Source organism: Gopherus flavomarginatus, chromosome 3 (assembly GCF_025201925.1).
Source record: "Gopherus flavomarginatus isolate rGopFla2 chromosome 3, rGopFla2.mat.asm, whole genome shotgun sequence".
NCBI classification, from domain to species: domain Eukaryota; kingdom Metazoa; phylum Chordata; order Testudines; family Testudinidae; genus Gopherus; species Gopherus flavomarginatus.
Genome location: NC_066619.1, coordinates 143209316 through 143226814, shown reverse-complemented (window position 1 = coordinate 143226814; position 17499 = coordinate 143209316). Strand labels below are relative to the sequence as shown.

At 51.2% G+C, this 17499-nt stretch overlaps 1 protein-coding gene across 2 annotated transcripts; it reads right to left on the bottom strand.

Moving 5' to 3' along the window:
* Nucleotides 1–1816: 1816 nt before the first annotated feature.
* Nucleotides 1817–16650, bottom strand: HOPX (HOP homeobox). Of its 2 annotated transcripts, XM_050948360.1 has the most exons (4): nt 16498–16650; nt 11458–11644; nt 5480–5674; nt 2405–2477 (listed from the first exon to the last, which is right to left on the bottom strand). In XM_050948360.1, the coding sequence occupies exons 1-3, from the start codon at nt 16647–16649 to the stop codon at nt 5486–5488; spliced, it is 528 nt and encodes a 175-aa protein (XP_050804317.1). In that variant the 5' UTR covers nt 16650; the 3' UTR covers nt 2405–2477; nt 5480–5485. The 2 variants fall into 2 exon arrangements, with proteins under 2 accessions (XP_050804318.1, XP_050804317.1); XM_050948361.1 differs by lacking the exon at nt 5480–5674 and having other exon boundaries at nt 1817–2477.
* Nucleotides 16651–17499: the final 849 nt, after the last annotated feature.

The window sequence follows — 17499 nt, the reverse complement described above, 5'->3', positions numbered from 1 at the left end:
GGTCACCCTATGACACAGGTTTCTGGGCTGGATTCACAAAGGGATGGACACCTAACTGCCTCTTTCAATATTTAGGTGCCACTGATGTTCTCAAAAGCCCTGCTCAGCTGCCATCTCAATGCCCACAGACACCTAAGGTTTGCCTGGTGGGCAGCCTTGTGTGTGCCTAAGTCCTGATGCTGCCCCAGCAGGATGCTCCAGCCAGGCAATTCCCTGCCTTTCTCCTGTGAGGGACCGACTCTGGTAGGTGTGCTCCGATCTCACCCAGACAGGATGAGTGGGGATGTGTCCCAGGAGTCAGGTGGGCAGGGTGTTTCCTGGGGAGAGGAAAGATCCAAATTCAAATCCCTGCTCTGTCTGCTTAGGAGAAGGGACTTCAACCAGGCTCTGGCATCTTCAAGTTGAGGGCCCAGTCGCTGGGTTAGAGTCAATCCCTCACTTGCTTTCTCTGAGCCAGGTGACTATTTATACCTGGTGGAATGATTTTAACAGGAGAGACTGAACTATCCCCTCCCCTGAATATCCCACAGGGCCTCTCCTGAGAGCTGGGAGCCCTGGCTGCGAGTCCCTGCTCCAATCAGTCAGAGCACGGTTTGAATCTGGGTGTCTCATGGCTGCTGGCTGTAATGGGAGGGGCCCCTTTCTGTTCTTTTCATGAGAAAGGGCTGAGCGTGGGGCCAATGCCAGGAACAGGTTCGTGGCTGAGATGCCTGAGCAGAGACAGATCCGTCTGTCAAAAGCGATGGAAGTTAGGTGCCTGCACCCCACCTCCTTCCTCTGCAGTTCAGTCCTGGTTAGCTTAGGTGGCTCCTGCTTCGAGATTCACTTTCTTAGCCCCTAGCTCTGCCCATGCATTCTATGGGGAGCCTGGCCCCCTAACTCAGGGCTGGGAGTTCCAGGGGCAGGAGGAGTGCCCAGGCATTAGGCTTTCAAACAGCCCAATGTTAAAGCACACCAGGAAGCCAGTCCTGCACTTGCGACTGCCCCAAAACTGGCCTGTGACCTCCCTGGGGGGTCACAACCCCCAGGCTGAGAACACTGCTTTAGCTTGACTAGTGACTCTCACCAGTACAGTGGGAACTGAGCTTTTGGGTACACTAATGATTCCCACCTCTTGGTTTGGTCTAAAGCAGTGGTTCTCAACCCAGGGTCCAGGACCCCTTGGGGACCACAAACCAGTTTCAGGGGGTCTGCCAAACAGAGCTGGTGTTAGCCTGGCTGGTGCCCAGCGGGACTGGAGCCCTGAGCCTGAACATCTGAGCTGGACTGTGGAGTTTTTATAACATGTTGTGGGGAGTGAGGGGGTGAGAAAGAAAAAGTTTGAGAACCTCTGATAAATCAGAGTCATCTCAGTAACCTGCATTGCCACGTCATTGCCTGAGCTTGGAATTTGGAGGACAAATAATACACATCCAAAAGCTTTTTAAAAATACAACAGATGGGACAAAACCCCTCAGGTCATGAGACTGCCCCAGAGTCTGCCACATGCGGAAGACCTGCAAAATGGCCAGCAACCTTTTAAAGACAGTTATTGTGGAAGGGAAGAAAAGCCCTGTGTTGTCATAGAGAATGCTTTGGATGGGCTGTGAGTCAAGTGGTGAGCATGTGCTAAGAGCACCCCAGGCTGACGAAAACAGGCTGAAGAATGTGAACATCTACTTCGGGTTGTTTGGCTTGGCATGCGGGTGGCAGGAGGGTGGTCATTGGCCTGTGATATACAGGTCAGACTAGGTGAGCTGAGGGTGGGGGCTCGTCTGGCCTTGAACTGACTTTAGTGTGACCAGAACACAAATATTTTCAGTTTTAACAAAAAGTTATAATTTTATTAGTACGTCAGAGAAATATTCCTTTTCCTTTAGTGACATTTATTAGACACACTTCAGATAAAATCAAGGGTTCTTGGCATGATCTAGTAATTACGAATGTCCTCAGTTCTCCTCTGTCGTGACTTTCAATGCTCTGTGTGTTGAGCTGAGGAAGCTCAGTTAATGACACATCTGGTTTTCTGTTCCGGGAACCGAGAGGATGTTAATGCTGGCACTGAGTGTGCATACGGGGATCAGAAGAAAAGGACATTTTTCATACTATCATTCTGCCCTTTCGTAGTAGCTTTGCTCAGAGGTCCTTAACTGGTTCTGCTCTGTGCAGCTGACATTACATTTATATGCCATATGGAACTCTAATCCACACAGGGTACAGCTGCTCTCCTCTTAGCCACTTGTAATACGTTACAAGAGCTGTATACAATTTTATATCAGTATTTTTTTCTGGTTATGTACACTTTAAATAAAACACCATGTTAAATAGCAAGATGTTACTTTGGATCATAGAATCTATTGCGAGAAGGAAAAGCAAATTCAGTTGTTTTCAGTGCGTAGGGAAAAAGCGAGTCATCTTCCTTAGTCTCTAACGGATCCACACTCTGACGGGAGTCCTTCGGATTTTCTCCACTCTGCAAGGCGCTGCTTGAACCATTTCTAGAGAACAGAGAATTGTACAAGGATGAATATTTTGAAGGAAATTAGAATGATGCACTTAACTTCTTTGCATTGCTATAAGTTCCATTGCAATCACACATAAGGTAAAATTTTCGGAAGTGCAGATTTGATTTAGGAACCTAAAGTCCCACCAAAAATCAACAGGAGTAAAGTCCCTAGGTCAGTTAGGTGCTTTTGACAGTGTTACCCATACTCTTACGTTCTTGCTTTCTAAAGACTCTGTCAGTAGGATCTAGCTTTCCAATAGTCTTATATCACAACCAGATGAATCCGGGGTGGGAGAGAGCATCAGAGAGAATGAGAGATGTGGCTGTCTTGTAGCAAGGGTCTGCTTTGATATCATGTGCTCCCAGTTCATGTAGACATCAGAGAGTGGGGAAAGAAATGTGAGTCACTGGACTGAATCTTTTACATATAAAATAGGTATGAAAGCTCCCTAGGGCAGGGACTATAGCCCTAATCCTGCATGGGCAAAGTACCTGCAGGCAGATTTGTGCACGATGGGAGTTGATGTTTGCGCATCTCCAAGCACACAAATAGGGCTTGGTTGGTGGTAGCGAGTACAAGTGTATGTGCATATTGAAGGCTGTGATCACAGTGCACTTTAATATAAGTGTGGAAATTATCTTCACTATAGGACTAAATTCTGTCTTTTTGCTGCAGATTTTGTAGGACAGATCATCTAAGTCACATTTTTAACACTGGCATTTTTGATTTTCTAATTCATAGAAGTAAGTATTGCCTAAATGGCCAGAATATGATTGGCACTGCATGAGCAGCAATGCTGGGAAACCTGGAGTAGTGAAACTACCCTTGTTCTCCAATCCAATGGTGGGACCAACATATGCTTTAGATGACAAGGGTGGTAATCAAAGAGGAAACTATTTCAAAGTGCAAGAGGAAGAAGCAGAATGGCTCTCTGTGGATATAGGTACAGTTTGGTTAAAAATTTAGATCCTTGTGGTGCAGGTAGGCTATTTTCTAGGTTCTGCACCTTTAAGAGTAAAGTGAACTCCCTAGCCTGTCTGGAGGGGCGTGCCCTGTGAGTTAGCCCAAGATGGCAGCTAGTATAGAGTGAGTCACACACACTGTGCTCTCCACAGGAGACTGCATATTGTTTTTTCTTTGCCTCTTGTTTCCTTTAATCTAAAAAGAGTCATCCCCAGTAGATGCCTACTATACAATGTTATAATGCCTCAGCTCTGCTGTATTTCCTTAGTGTTCGCCTTTGCCACCTTTTAACACTTACATAATAAAATGTGTCCTGTCATCAATTCCATGCGCCTTCAATAAAACGCCAGCAGCTGAAATAAGTCATCCATACGGACAGTCCAATGTTGCTCTTTGTCTGTGAATAAGCACAGCACTCCTGTGCCTGTGATCTACTATTCTGCAGTTAGCAGTTATTTCTGGAGCTATTGTGGTCACTAGAAACACGAGTGCCACAACACTTTTCCTAACACTTATCATCATTAACAGGGATATTGGCCCAACTTCAGCCTGGTAACTAGCTACTTAAACTTCTCCCTGTCAGTTCAATTAGATGGACTGTTTAACATGTCCTGTCCTAAAGAGTTGACCAGTTACCACTTTGCACTTCACTAGTAGTCTCTCTGGTGTCTGATTAGTGACTGCAGGGCACTGCAGACGGAAAACACTGATATTAATAGTATGAGATGCAGTACATGTGCTATATAACTAAAACCTCAGTCTCGATTTATTACATAAACAACCCTTTTTTCAAACATCCTCAGCTCTATAGGAGTATTTCAGGTTCAGGAGCAGACAAGCTTGTCTAGGAAGGTCAAATTTTAATGTGCAGTAATTTTCATGAGAGAGGTTCTGTGTGCCCTTTGCCCTGTGTGATGTTTGATCGTTACTTTGTAAAGAAAGAAGAAGTGAAACTTTAGAGCCACAGCACATCTCTAACAAACTAACACACAGCAGGGCCTCTGCCCATCATCTGATGTCACCCTTTAACCAGGGAAATAAGTCTCTTAAGGGGAGACTCCAGTGAGGAGCACGGATTCTCTCTTGTAGCTTGTTTTAATCAGGAGATCAGCACAAAGAAGCTCGTGTGTGACTGATTCCCACCCCGCAGCAGACCTGGAACCAGCAGCGCAGTGTGGTGGTAGACACAGAGACCTGCACTGCGCCCCATTGAAGTGTTACTTTCACTCACTCATGTCAGTTGCACTCTGGGTAAACTGAAGAGGGAGAAGGGTGCTGTGAACAAAGGAATGAATATTACACCAGCTCCACTTATGCAGGCCAGGCCAGAGACTGTTCTCACTATGTTTACACCATTGTGACACCATTGACTGCAATGGTACTTCTGAGTTATACAGTGTGAGAGCCGGACGGGACCCTTTCCATTCCACTTCCCCTGAGCTCAGAGACAGCCTGCAGCACGTGGCTTTCTCTTTAGATGCAACTTTGGCAATTTTCAAAAAGAAAACTATCATATGGAAATGGCCCGGTGAGTGCTTCGCTATCAGGGCCAGCTCCAAGTTTTTTGCCACCTCAAGCAAAAAATTTTTCCACTGTCCCCTGGCCCCGCCTCAACTCCACCCCTTCCCCACCCCATTCCAACCCCTTTCCCAAATCCCCGGCCACCCCTCCTCCCTGGGCATGCCACATTTCCCGTCCTACCCCTCCCTCCCAGGCAAGCCTGAGAGGGAGTACGGAGACGTGGAGCAGCGGCGCACTCGGGGGAGGAGGCAGAGGTGAGCTGGGGGGGAACGGTTCCTCTGCCCTCCCCCACAGGGTTACTTCCTGCGGCCCTCCCTGCGCCCCACACCGCCCTAGCTCACCTTTGCTCTGTCTGCTCCCCTGAGCTCACCGCCACCACTCCGCTTCTCCCCCCCTCCCTCCCAGGCTTGCCACAAAACAGCTGAGCAGGCAGCAGTGGAGCAGAGGTGAGCTGGGGGGGAGGGTTACTTCCTGCAGCCCTCCCCGCGCCCCCCACCACTGCAGCTCACCTCTGCTCAGGGCCGGCTCCCGGCTTTTTGCACCCCAAGCCCCTTGGAAAGTGCCGCCCCAAGCACATGCTTGGAGTGCTGGTGCCTAGAGCCAGCCCTGTCTGCTGTTCCACTCTCCTGGGTCTGCTCATTGTGCTTGGTCTCTGTGCTATCTGGGCTCATCTGGCCCCCTTCACTGTACTGGCCTCCCAAGACCTTAAGAAGAGACGTAACAATCATAGCCTCCCTTTTCAGCCTGTAGGAGAACTAATGTAGTATGACTGGGTGTCTCTGGGTGTGAGTTTGAGTGAAACACTTCCTGGGGGAAGCTAATAGCTGACGATTGTCTTTCATTGTGTAAGTGGCTAGGTCTGCAGTCACTCTACTCTCTGGTGGGCATGAGTCTCACGTAGGCCTACCTGCTGGGGATGATCTGTTTCCTGGCCTCATGCGCTTGCCTCCTACTGGCCAGCAGTGTCTGCGCTCCAGTAGGCTGTAGCTGTGGTGCAAAGCAGAACACCAGGACTATGTGTTCTCAGTAACCCGGGCTGCTGCGTTGTGTGTATGAGTATGGACTGGAACGTTCTCAGGGCTGGTGGCGTCAGCCCTAGATAGAATGAACTGCATCAATTCAGCCTTGAGCTGGCCACGAAGGCATGGAACACCGTGGGCAGGTCTGTGCCCAACAGCACGGAGCACCAGTTTCTGGCCAGCCACGGAGGGAAGAGAGTATAGTGGGGTGTCCTGGCTGTATGGGCATTCAAGTGCACGAAACAGGCCAAGAGTACCGCTTGGCCCTGGCCTGATCTAAGAAAGTGAGGGCAGGGCCCCAAGGTGATGAGGAATGGAAAGGAAGTAGCAAGCTCTTTAGATGGGGACTTTTTCACTGATCTGATCTGAATGTGGGAGAGCTGGTGTCTCCTCACGCAGCTTGGAGAAGAGTATGGCAGCTGTCTTGGGAAGGTAAGGCCCTGTTCTCCCCCTGCCCCTATATATTCACAGGTCTTCTCCAGAGAAGAATGAAAACAAACACATTTGTAACGCCCAGGGGTGGAGGATAAGATCCTCAGCCCATGCTGAGCGTGTTAGTAGGTTACACCCAGGTATCGGCCTGAGCTGTATGCATGCCCTTGTGTCTCTGAGTATTGGAATGAACTCAGGCTGCAGCGTGCCTGAGGGAAGCTCCTGACTCTGCTGACTGCCCTGACCAGTGCTGGCTCTGCAGTGCACAGGAGCTGTGCTGGCTGGTGCAGAGTTAGCCTGTCTGCCCTGCTCAGGCCTGGGAACTAGCTTTGGTCCCAAAGAAGGGAAGAACATACTGCAACCAACCACAGGCCTCTGATCTCGGGTCAAGGCTGGAGTCTGTGGTGGGCCATGTCATGCTGCTAATGGTGGGACGTTCTGCGGGAGGAAACGTCTCTCTGACCTCAGCAGGGAAGCTCCAGCCATGCCCATTGCCAACCAAATGCTTCCAGGGAAGGTGTAAAGTGCAAATAGCCAGCTGAGCAATGCAATTCCCAAGAGAGGGAATGGTTCCTGACCCTGGCTAACCCTGTAATGGCAGCCCTGCTGGGCACTGCAGCTGCTGTTCTTCTTGTTGGCCCTCTTTGCCTTGCAGCTTTCTAGCCCAAGCTACTCCCACAGGCTAATGAAATGCTGCATCGAAATGTATTCCCATGGCTCCTTTTAATCCAGTTCCTTTTTTAATGTCCCTGGTGCCCTTTCATCCTGGTACTAACAGCAGGCAGGAAGCAAGCTTTCCAGCTGCTGCGTGTGGCTGGCTAAAGAGCAACACATCAAGGGGCCTTTAAGGTCCAGCCCTGCACTTGGGGGCAGCACTGAGCTGCATGGCACCAGCATGTGCCATGGGGAGGCTACGCTTAGGAATCATAATACGTCCTCCCTGCCTGCGTGCTGGGGGACTGTGTGCGCTGCACCGTCCCTAAGGAGAATGCCGCATGCCCTTCCCGGTGCACCCAGCTAGCCTGTGCTGGCCAGGGGGTGGTCCCTGACTCCATCTCCTCTCTGCCCTCTGTAGGGGTGCTTGGGAGCACAAGCAGGAGGGGTGGGCTGGAGGCTTTTTGTGTGTTCTCTCCCACCAGCACCTGCTCACTTTGGCCTTAATCCATATAATAAGATGCCAGGATTGTCTCTGCCTGTGTCACACAGAAGCCTCGAATAGCTGAGTCAGCGAGAAGCGAGGGGAGCAGCGACGAGCATGGCTGAGAGCTTTTTGTTCAGCATATCACCAGGTTCAATCAGTTCTGGGATCTGCGGCCTGCTGCTGTGCAGTCTGTAAGTTCTGACGTTATGCATGACACCTGGGCGCCAGCACGACCTTTCAGCTATGCACTAACTTTCCAGTGGTGAGCTCCAAACCGTTCCATGAGCCGGGCCTTGCACCCAAACACACGTGGCTCATAAGCAGTCATGCCACGAGTAAGAGTGTGTCTGTGTGAGTCTGTCCAAGCAGTTCCCCAAGAAAAATCCATGGCCTGGAGTTTCTCAGCCGTGAGTGAGCTGTGTGTGTGGACAATCCTCCAAAGACTCTGTGTGCATGCACAGCACCCCACGGACAGTCTGGCCCACCTCCCAGGCCTGACCTTGCATCTTGCAGCCAGTCTGGCAGCTCCTGCCTCGTACTGAAGGAGCTTCCAGGATTTCTTTGTCCCCTTTTAGTCCACAGAGAATTCTGCTGATGCTACTGATCTGATCGAAAGGGACGGGAATGAGGACACAGAGAGTTAAAGGGGCCACAAAGCAGCCGGCTGGGGGTGGAGTGGCAAAAGGAGAGAACAGCCCGTGGGAAAGGGGCCGTTGTCAAGGTGCTGTAAGTTGCCTGGTTGGCATTGTAAGAGCAGAGACAGCCAGGGCTGCTGCTGGGAGCCCAGCAATAGAGGAGCCACGGGGAGCCCAGCCGGGAGGGGAAGTGACAGCTAGAGCCAGCCAGCGGGAAAGAAACATGCTTGAAAGGAAGAGAGAGAGAGAGAGAGATGAAAAGGGGCAGGCCAGGCAGGCTGGTGGGAAGGGACGGAGCCCTGGGGTAGCAAGGGCAGGTGCTGGCGAAGTTCTGGGGAGCTAATTGAGGCTCTGGGAGGGAGTAGGGGAGCACTTCCAGGGATATGGGGTGGGATGGGAGCAGGCTCATGGGTGTGTGTTGAGCATAGGGTGAATGGAGCTGTGGCGTGGGGTGAGGAGTGGTGGGGTGGGAGTCGGGTGGAAGATGGACAGCATAGTTATGGGGCAGAGCGGTGAGATTGTGGGGCTGTGCTCTGGACAGCAGGATTATGGCAGTGTGATGCAGCTGTAGGAAGGTGTGTTGTGAGATGAGGAGTTATGGGGTGGGTTGTGGAGTGGGTTGGGGCTGTAGGGTTATGGGGCAAGGAGGGCGTTATGGGGTGGAGTGGGTCGGAGCTGTAGGTTACGGGCGAAGAGTGGAGTTATGGGGTGTGTCGGGGCTGTAGGGTTATGGGGCGAGGATGGAGTTATAGGGTGTGTTGTGGAGTGGGTCGGGGTTGTAGGGTTATGGGGCAAGGAGGGACTTCTGGGGTGGAGTGGGTCAGGGCTGTAGGTTATGGGGCAAGGAGTGGAGTTATGGGGCGGTCAGAGCTGTAGAGTCATGGGGCGAGGAGGGAATTATGGCGTGGAGTGTGGAGTGGGTCAGGGCTGTGGGGTTATGGGGCAAGGAGTGGAGTTGTGGGGTGGGGTGTGGAGTGGGTTGGGGCTGTAGGTTATGGGGTGAGGAGTGGAGTTATGGGGTGGATTTGGGACTGGGTCAGGGCTGTAGGGTCATGAGGCAAGGAGGGTGTTATGGGGTGGAGTGGGTTGGAGCTGTAGTTATGGGGCGAAGAGTGGAGTTTTGGGGTGGGTCGGGGCTGTAGGGTTATGGGGTGAGAATGGAGTTATGGGGTGGGGTGTGGAGTGGGTCGGGACTGTAAGGTTATGGGGCGAGGATGGAGTTATGCAGTGGGGTGTGGAGTGGGTCGGGACTGTAAGGTTATGGGGTGAGGATGGAGTTATGCGGTGGAGTGTGGAGTGGGTCAGGGCTGCAGGGTTATGGGGCAAGGAGTGGAGTTATGGGGTGGGTCGAGGCTGTAGCGTCATGGGGCGAGGAGGGAATTATGGCATGGAGTGTGGAGTGGGTCAGGGTTGTAGGGTTACGGGGCGAGGAGTGGAGTTATGGGGTGGGGTGTGGAGTGGGTTGGGGCTGTAGGGTTATGGGGCAAGGAGGGACTTATGGGGTGGGTCGGGGCTGTAGAGTCATGAGGCAAGGAGGGAGTTATGGGGTGTGGTGCAGAGTGGGTCGGAGCTGTAGGGTTATGGGGCAAGGAGAAAATTATGGGGTGGGTTTCAGAGTGGGTCGGGGCTGTAGGGTTATGGGGCGAGGAGGGAGTTATGGGTGGGGTGTGGAGTGGATTGGGGCTGTAGGGTTACGGGGCGAGGAGTGGAGTTATGATGTGGGTTGAGAAGTGGGTCGGGGCTGTAGGTTATGGGGAAAAGAGGGATTATGGGTGGGGTGTAGAGTGGATTGGGGCTGTAGGGTTACAAGGTGAGGAGGGATTTATGAGGCGGGGTGTGGAATGGGTCAAGGTTGTAGGGTTATGGGGTGAAGAGTAGAGTTATGAGGTGGGTCATGGAGTAGGTCGAGGCTGTAGGTTATGGGGCGAGGAGTGGAATTATGGGGTGGGTTGTGGAGTGGATTGGGGCTGTAGGTTTATGAGGCGAGGAGGGAGTTATGGGGTGGGTTTTGGAGTGGGTGGGAACTGCAGGTTATTGGGCGAGGAGTGGAGTTATGGGGTGGGGTGTGGAATGGGTCAGGGCTGTAGGGTTTTTAGGCAAGGACTGGTGTTATGGGGTGGGTTGTAGAATGGTTTGGGGCTGTAGGGTTATGGGGCAAGGAGTGGAGTTATGGGGTAAATTGTGGAGTGGGTCAGAGCTGCAGGTTATGGAGTGAGGAGTAGAGTTATGGGGTGGGTTGTGGAGTGGATCGGGGCTGTAGGGTTACAGGGCGAGGAGGGAGTTATGGGGTGGGTTGTAGAGTGGGTCAGGGCTGTAGAGTTATGGGGTGAAGAGGGTGTTATGGGGTGGGGTGTGGTTATGGGGCAAGGAATGGAGTTAAGGGGTGGGTTGTGGAGTGGGTCGGGGATGTAGCATTATGGAGCAAGGAGGAGGTATGGGGTGGGGTGCAGAGTGGGTTGGGGATGTAGAGTTACAGGGCAAGGAGTGGAGTTATGGGGTGGGTTGTGGAGTGGATCAGGGCTCTTGGGTTATGGGGTAAGGAGTGGATGTTACGGGGTGGGTTGTGAAGTGGGTCGGGCATGTAGGGTTATGGGCCGAGGAGGGAGTTATGGGGTGGGTTTTGGGGTGGGTCAGGTCTGTAGGGTATGGGGCAAGGAGTAGAGTTATGGGGTAAGTTGTGGAGTGGCTCAAGGCTGTAGGTTATGGGGCGAGGAGGGAGATATGGCATGGAGTGTGGGGTCAGGAGTGGGTTGGGGCTGTAAGGTTACAGAATGAGGAGAGAGTTATGGTGTGGTTTGCGGAGTGGGTCGGGGTTGTAGGTTATGGGGTGAATAGTGGAGTTCTGGGGCGGGTTGTGGGGTGGGTCAGGGCTGTAGGTTTACGGGGCAAGGAATGGAGTTATGGGGCCGGTTGGGGGTGGGTTGGAGCTGTAGGGTTACAGGGCAAGAAGTGGAATTATGGGGCGGGTTGTGAGGTGGGTCGGGGCTCTAGGGTTACGAGGTGAGGAGTGGAGTTATGGGGCGGGTTGTGGGGTGGGTCGGGGCTGTAGGGTTACGGGGTGAAGAGTAGAGTTATGGGGCAGTTTGTGAGGTGGGTCGGGGCTGTAGGGTTACGGGGCAAGGAATGGAGTTGGGGTGGGTAGGGCTGTAGGTTTATGGGGCGAGGAGTGGAGTTATGGGGTGGGTTGTGGGGTGGGTAGGGCTGTGGGCGGGATGGCTTTCTCGGCCCCAGAGCAGGGCTGTGGGCGCTGGGGCACTCACCAGGGTCTGCTCTTCGGTCAGCCCCGCCTCGGCCGCGATGAGGCAGAGGGTGGTGGGGTCTGGGTGCTTGTTGACCTTGCTGAAGTTATACTCCAGGATCTCCAGCTGCTCCTGCGTGGGGCCCACTGGCTGCTCGGTGGCCATTTCCTCTGCGCACGGGGTGCTGGGCGAGGGGCTGAGGAGGCACCTGGGGAGAAGAAGGTTCTTCCTGAGCCCAGAGCAGGGAGTGGAGCTGCGTCCCCTCCTGGCCTGTGCTGCTGGTGCTCAGCTCAGCCCTTGACACACAGCTCCAGCCTGTACCCCCCACAGCCAGCTCTACTCAGCAGCCAGAACGGCCATGTTAGCAGGGCACTGCTGCCGCGCAGCACGTGCAGCACCTGGTCTCTGGGCCCTGCGGGGCCTGCGTGCGCTGTGACTGCCACACTGGCAAATGCCAGGGGAATCTCATGCTGGAGGCTGTCCCAAACCAGGCTAATCTGAATGAGTGAGATTTAGTGTGCTGGCTCATTGGGACCCCCCCTTCATCGTAGGCAGGGCAGAAACAGCCGCCAAAGATACCTGAATGGAGTAACCAGGCCCCCGATGCACAGGCCCAGCGGGCTAGTTATTGCGAGACAATGTGCACCCGGGGCAATGCTCAGTTTGCTACATGTAAACCAGTCAGAGGCTCCATATCATTATGTTCCTTGTTCCCACTTGGGTTTGAGCAGAGCCCCTTCACTGGTAACACAAGGAGCTGCTTCCCCGTGAGCAAAAGCATCGCTCCTTCCCCTGGGAGCTGGCACAGACCCTTCCCCACGTGATGGAGGGGACAGAGTGTTGGGCCGGTGTGATTACAACTGCTCAGCCCAAAGATTAGCAGAAAGGCCTAAATGAAATTGTTTAGGGGGATCTGGAAGAGAGGAAATGGGGGGAGAGTGTTAGCTAGTTCACATCAATGTGTATCTGCTTGAGATGTAAGAGCCTGTAGAGCAGAAAACCACCTCTTTCCGTGCTGATTCTGTGATCTGCTGGGCAAAGCTATTTTGCCATGTTTACAGTTCCAGCAGACTCCTGCAGGGCTGATTCCTGTCCACAACTTTAGGTGTTGGCGTCGCTGGTTGGGGATGTTACAGGAATGTGCAGGACTCTGGGAAGGAAGGCTGCTAGTTATAGCACTGGGAGAGCCAGTCCTCTGGATCCTGTAGTGCCCTGCAAGCCTTGGTAACAAATTAGTGAATTAAGGGTAACTGCTAAGGGGAAAAAAATGCATTGTGCTTTTTGATTATTTCTCCCTGATGTTGAAAGAATGTCTGAAAGGTTTTTTTTACGGCCTGTTTTTTTCCTTGGGTGTATCAGCAATAGAATGGCTTCCCTGCAAGGCTGGACTCCTTATAGAACCACTGCATTGGAGTGTGACCTATTGGCCGTGATTAGAGCAGCGTGGGGAATGATTTCCCTTCCCAGGAGAACTGTCTAGAGTTCAAAAGACATTTCTGTCTCAAAATTGTCAGAAAAGTCAAAATGTCAAAAATTTTCATGAACTGAAAAATCTGCATTTTGTTTCAGATTGGGTCAATTGAAATGTTTCATTTTGATTTTGACCTTTCTTTGAAAACCATTTTTTTAAAACTATAAATTAACTTAAAAGTTGAACCAGAGTCATTTTAAACTGAAAATGGGATTTTTCATTTTGAAAATGTCAAAATGGGACATTTTTGACAATTGTGGTTTTTCTCTCAACTTTTTTGAAAGGGGAAATGTGTCAAACCTGCCCTTTTCCCAGGAGACCTTTGGGTTTTGACAAACTGGTATTTTTCCAACAAAAAAAGTTATGTGAAAAATTCCCACCCAGCTCTATGTGGGACATGATAATGGCAGGACAAGTTTTGCTCCCTCGGGGTCAGTGGGAGCCTTTCCAACCTCTGGGTGTGCACAAGGAGGAGACAGAGGAAAGCAAACAGGGAAGGGGGCTCTGTCACTGTTTGGAGGGGTGAGAGGGACAGGACAGGGTGACAGCTGCGGATGTGAGGCGGTTTGTGTGAAGCCTATATATGAGTTTTCCTGGGGGAGCTGGCGTATGTGTGTGTGGCTGGAGCTGAGGGTGACCAGATAGCAAGTGTGAAAAATCAGGACAGGGGTGTGGGTAACAGGCGCCTATAAAAGGCAAAGCCCCAAACGTCAGGACTGCCCTTATAAACACAGGCCAGCTGGTCACCCTACTGAAGCTGGGGCCAGTGGGAGGTGTCTGCATGGAAGAGTGGGTGCATGCTGGCTGGATTTTCAGGGGGAGGCAGTGTGAGATTTTGGGGCGGGGTTCTGTAGAGATGGTGAAGATGGAGGCAGCACAGAGAGGTTGGAAAGGGGCACATAAGAGCAGGAAGGAGCACAGCGATCTACACATGGGGATGGAGGCTTAGCCTGTTTTCTTGAATAGAAAGTGTAGGCATAAAGGGATTCACTAACGAGCCATGCTTGAAGCAGGGCTGGGATGCAATGGGCCCAGCTGGCTCCCACCGTGTCTATATTGAACAGTCCCCTCGTGCCCCTATTCCATTATTTCTCCTGCAGGTCCACCTTGGCATGTCCCAGTCCTGATTTTGGTCACTGTGCATGCCGGGCCCAACACCCCCTGGTCTTTTCCAGCCTTTTCCCCCAACCCTTGTTTATTAGCATTGGTAATGGTGTATGGCCAACATATAGACCTGTCCCGCAAAGATTTAAGAATATGAGGAACTTTCCTCACACGAGTAAAGCTCCATTGGACTCAATTATTCACATGCGTAAGTCTTCGCAAATGCAGATCTTTAGCTTGCAAGTCCCTTAGCAGAGGGACACTCCAGTATTTAGTTTTTGATCTGTTAAGTGTCATGTTCTCCTATGTCACTTCAACGAATGAGAAGGCCAGGGCAGATTCTACTGTCAGTCAAAGCAGTGCATCTTCCCACGGCCCGGAGTCCCATGGTTTGTTCTCCGTGATCCCCACAAGTGCTTTACGGTTCTACTGGACAGCTCCTGCTGGGCTCTCAGGAGGATGAACATCCATTCCCAAAGAGCCCAACCTAGATAGAAGGAATGCAGTCCTCCAGGAAAGCAACTGAAGATTTTCCACACCTGAGATCACCTTGGGGAAATGTTACCCAGTGAGCTTCCAAGGCAATACATTTGCTTGGCACCTAAACAACTCCGACACAACTTTTGAACTACTGATTGTGGAAATATTTCTTGTATGTGCTAAGCCTGAGTTTCCCATGCCCATCTTCAGTTTCATTGCTAGGGGATTTCTGTAGTATTTTGACATACTTCTCATTCTAAGGCTGAGCAGGTCACACTATTTCACATGGTTGTGATACGTGTTCATACCCTGTTAGAGAACTGCAAAACAAAGGTTTGTTTGCTAGCTCTTAGACACCAAGAGGACATAGCTGCATAAACTCTAATCTTAATAGCTCCAAAATATTCCTGTGTTCTCCCAGGTTACTGTTTTGTTTGTAGGCCCTAGTGCATTTCTAGTACACAGCACTGGAGGAAAAGCTTCATGCGAAACCTTTGTTTGCCAAAAAAAAATAATAATGAAGATTCTGGTCAGCCGAAACAATTTGTGAATTCAGCAAATTGTTTTGGTTGGATTTTTTTCCCTTGGAAATGTTGAAACAATTTGCTTCAGCAGTTTTGAGATTAAATGTTTTGACTTTTCATTTCAGAAAAGCAGTTGGTATTGGGATGTCCCGTGGTCACTGGGCAGGTGACCTGCAAAACGCTGACCTCTGCTACCACTCAGCAGAGGGGCAGAAACCTAATTTGTGCATCAATCTACAAGCTGCTACACAGGCAGAGGATGCAAAGGCCACCTGAGGCACAGGGCAGTGGAAATGTGTCCTGGCAATGTGCTGTCACCCGGCGCAGTGCAGGCAGAGTTGTGTGATGTATTAGTGTTGCTCTCCAAGTCACCACAGAGAACTGCAGTAAAGGAGTCAGAGTTCTTTAACTGCCCCTGTGCTGGGACATCCCTCCTGAGCCCCTGGCCTATACAACTGCACCTGCCTTCACATCCACCCTCAAAAGCCACATCTTCCCTTGGGCCTTACCCAGCTCCAGCTGTCATCTAGTGCATTGCCCCCAAATGTCCAATCAAACATAATGTCCAGCTACCCTGATTTCTACCCTGGTTCAGTCCAGCTCTGTGGCTCTAGCTGGACCCTCTATAGAAGCTGCATTGTAGCCTAATGCTGGAGTGATGGTTCGGGGGCTCAGTGTAACAGCCAGGTTAGACAGAAAGAAAGAAGGAAGGGAACAGTCAAGTCAGAAAAATGTGCAGTTACCAGTGTGAACCCCAGAGCTAGAGCTCTCCTCCTGTAGGAGAACAGGGAAGGAACGAGCTGTGGCAGGCTTCCCTTACACGTGTTGCATGTGTTACAGTGGGGAAGTGAGGTACCAGGAGCAAGCATGAGCAGGAGAGCGCAAGAGGGGAGGACTCCTGCTTCATACTGAGCCCTAGTCTACACTATGAGTTTAGGTCGAATTTAGCAGCGTTAGATCGATTTAACCCTGCACCCGTCCACACGATGCAGCCATTTTTGTTGACTAAAAGGGCTCTAAAAATCGATTTCTGTACTTCTCCCCGACAAGGGGATTAGCACTGAAATCGACATCACCGGGTCGAATTTGGGGTAGTGTGGATGCAATTCAACAGTATTGGCCTCCGGGAGCTATCCCAGAGTGCTCCATTGTGACCGCTCTGAACAGCGCTCTCAACTCAGATGCACTGGCCAGGTACACAACGAAAGCCCCAGGAACTTTTGAATTTCATTTCCTGTTTGGCCAGCGTGATGAGTCATCAGCACAGGTGACCATGCAGTCCCAGAATCGCAAAAAAGCTCCGGCGTAGACCGAATGGGAGGTACTGGATCTGATCGCTGTATGGGGAGAGGAATCCATGCTATCAGAACTCTGTTCCAAAAGACGAAATGCCCAAATGTTTGAAAAAATCTCCAAGGGCATGAAGGACAGAGGCTACACCAGGGACCTGCAGCAGTGCGGCTTGAAAATTAATGCACTCACAACAGCTGGAGAGCAGAGTTGCAGCGGAAGCGGTGGATGATGATGGTTTGCAGACCTACTGCATCGTCTGCTGCCAGCAGCATCCAGTACACAACAGCAGCAGTGATGGTGAGCTGAGCTGAGTGGGTGCCATGCTTGCTGTGGTATAGCATCTGCACGGAAAAAAGGCGCAAAACGATTGTCTGCCGTTGCTTTCATGGAGGGAGGGACGACTAATGACATGTACCCCAAATCACCTGCAACAGTGTTTTTGCCCCATTAGGCATTGGGAGCTTAACCCAGAATTGCAATGGGCAGCGGAGACTGCGGAAACTGTGGGATAGCTACCCACAGTGCACCACTCTGTGACTCGATGCTAGCCACGGTATTGAGGACACACTCTGCTGACCTACTGCACTTAGTGGGGACATACACGATCGACTGTATAAAATCAATTTCTAAAGATCAACTTCTATCAATTCAACCTAATTTTGTAGTATAGACATACCCTGAGAAAGCAGGGCAATCAGCAAGTTATCTTAAGTGCTTATACACAAATGCAAGAAGCCTGGGAAACAAGCAGGGAGAACTGGAAGTCCTGGCACAGTCAAGGAACTCTGATGTGATTGGAATAACAGACACTTGGTGGGATAACTCACATGACTGGAGAACTGTCATGGATGGATATAAACTGTTCAGGGAGGGCAGAAAAGGTGGGGGAGTTGCATTGTATGTAAGAGAGCAGTATGACTGCTCAGAGCTCCAGTATGAAACTGCAGAAAAACCTGAGAGTCTCTGGATTAAGTTTAGAAGTGTGAGCAACAAGGGTGATGTCGTGTTGGGAATCTGCTATAGACCACCAGACCAGGGGGGTGAGGTGGGCGAGGCTTTCTTCCAAAAACTAACAGAAGTTACTAGATCACATGCCCTGGTTCTCATGGAGGACTTTAATCATAGGTGCCGATTCCATGGGTGGTCCAGGATGGAGCACCCGCAGGGAAAAATTGGTGGGTGCTCTGCACC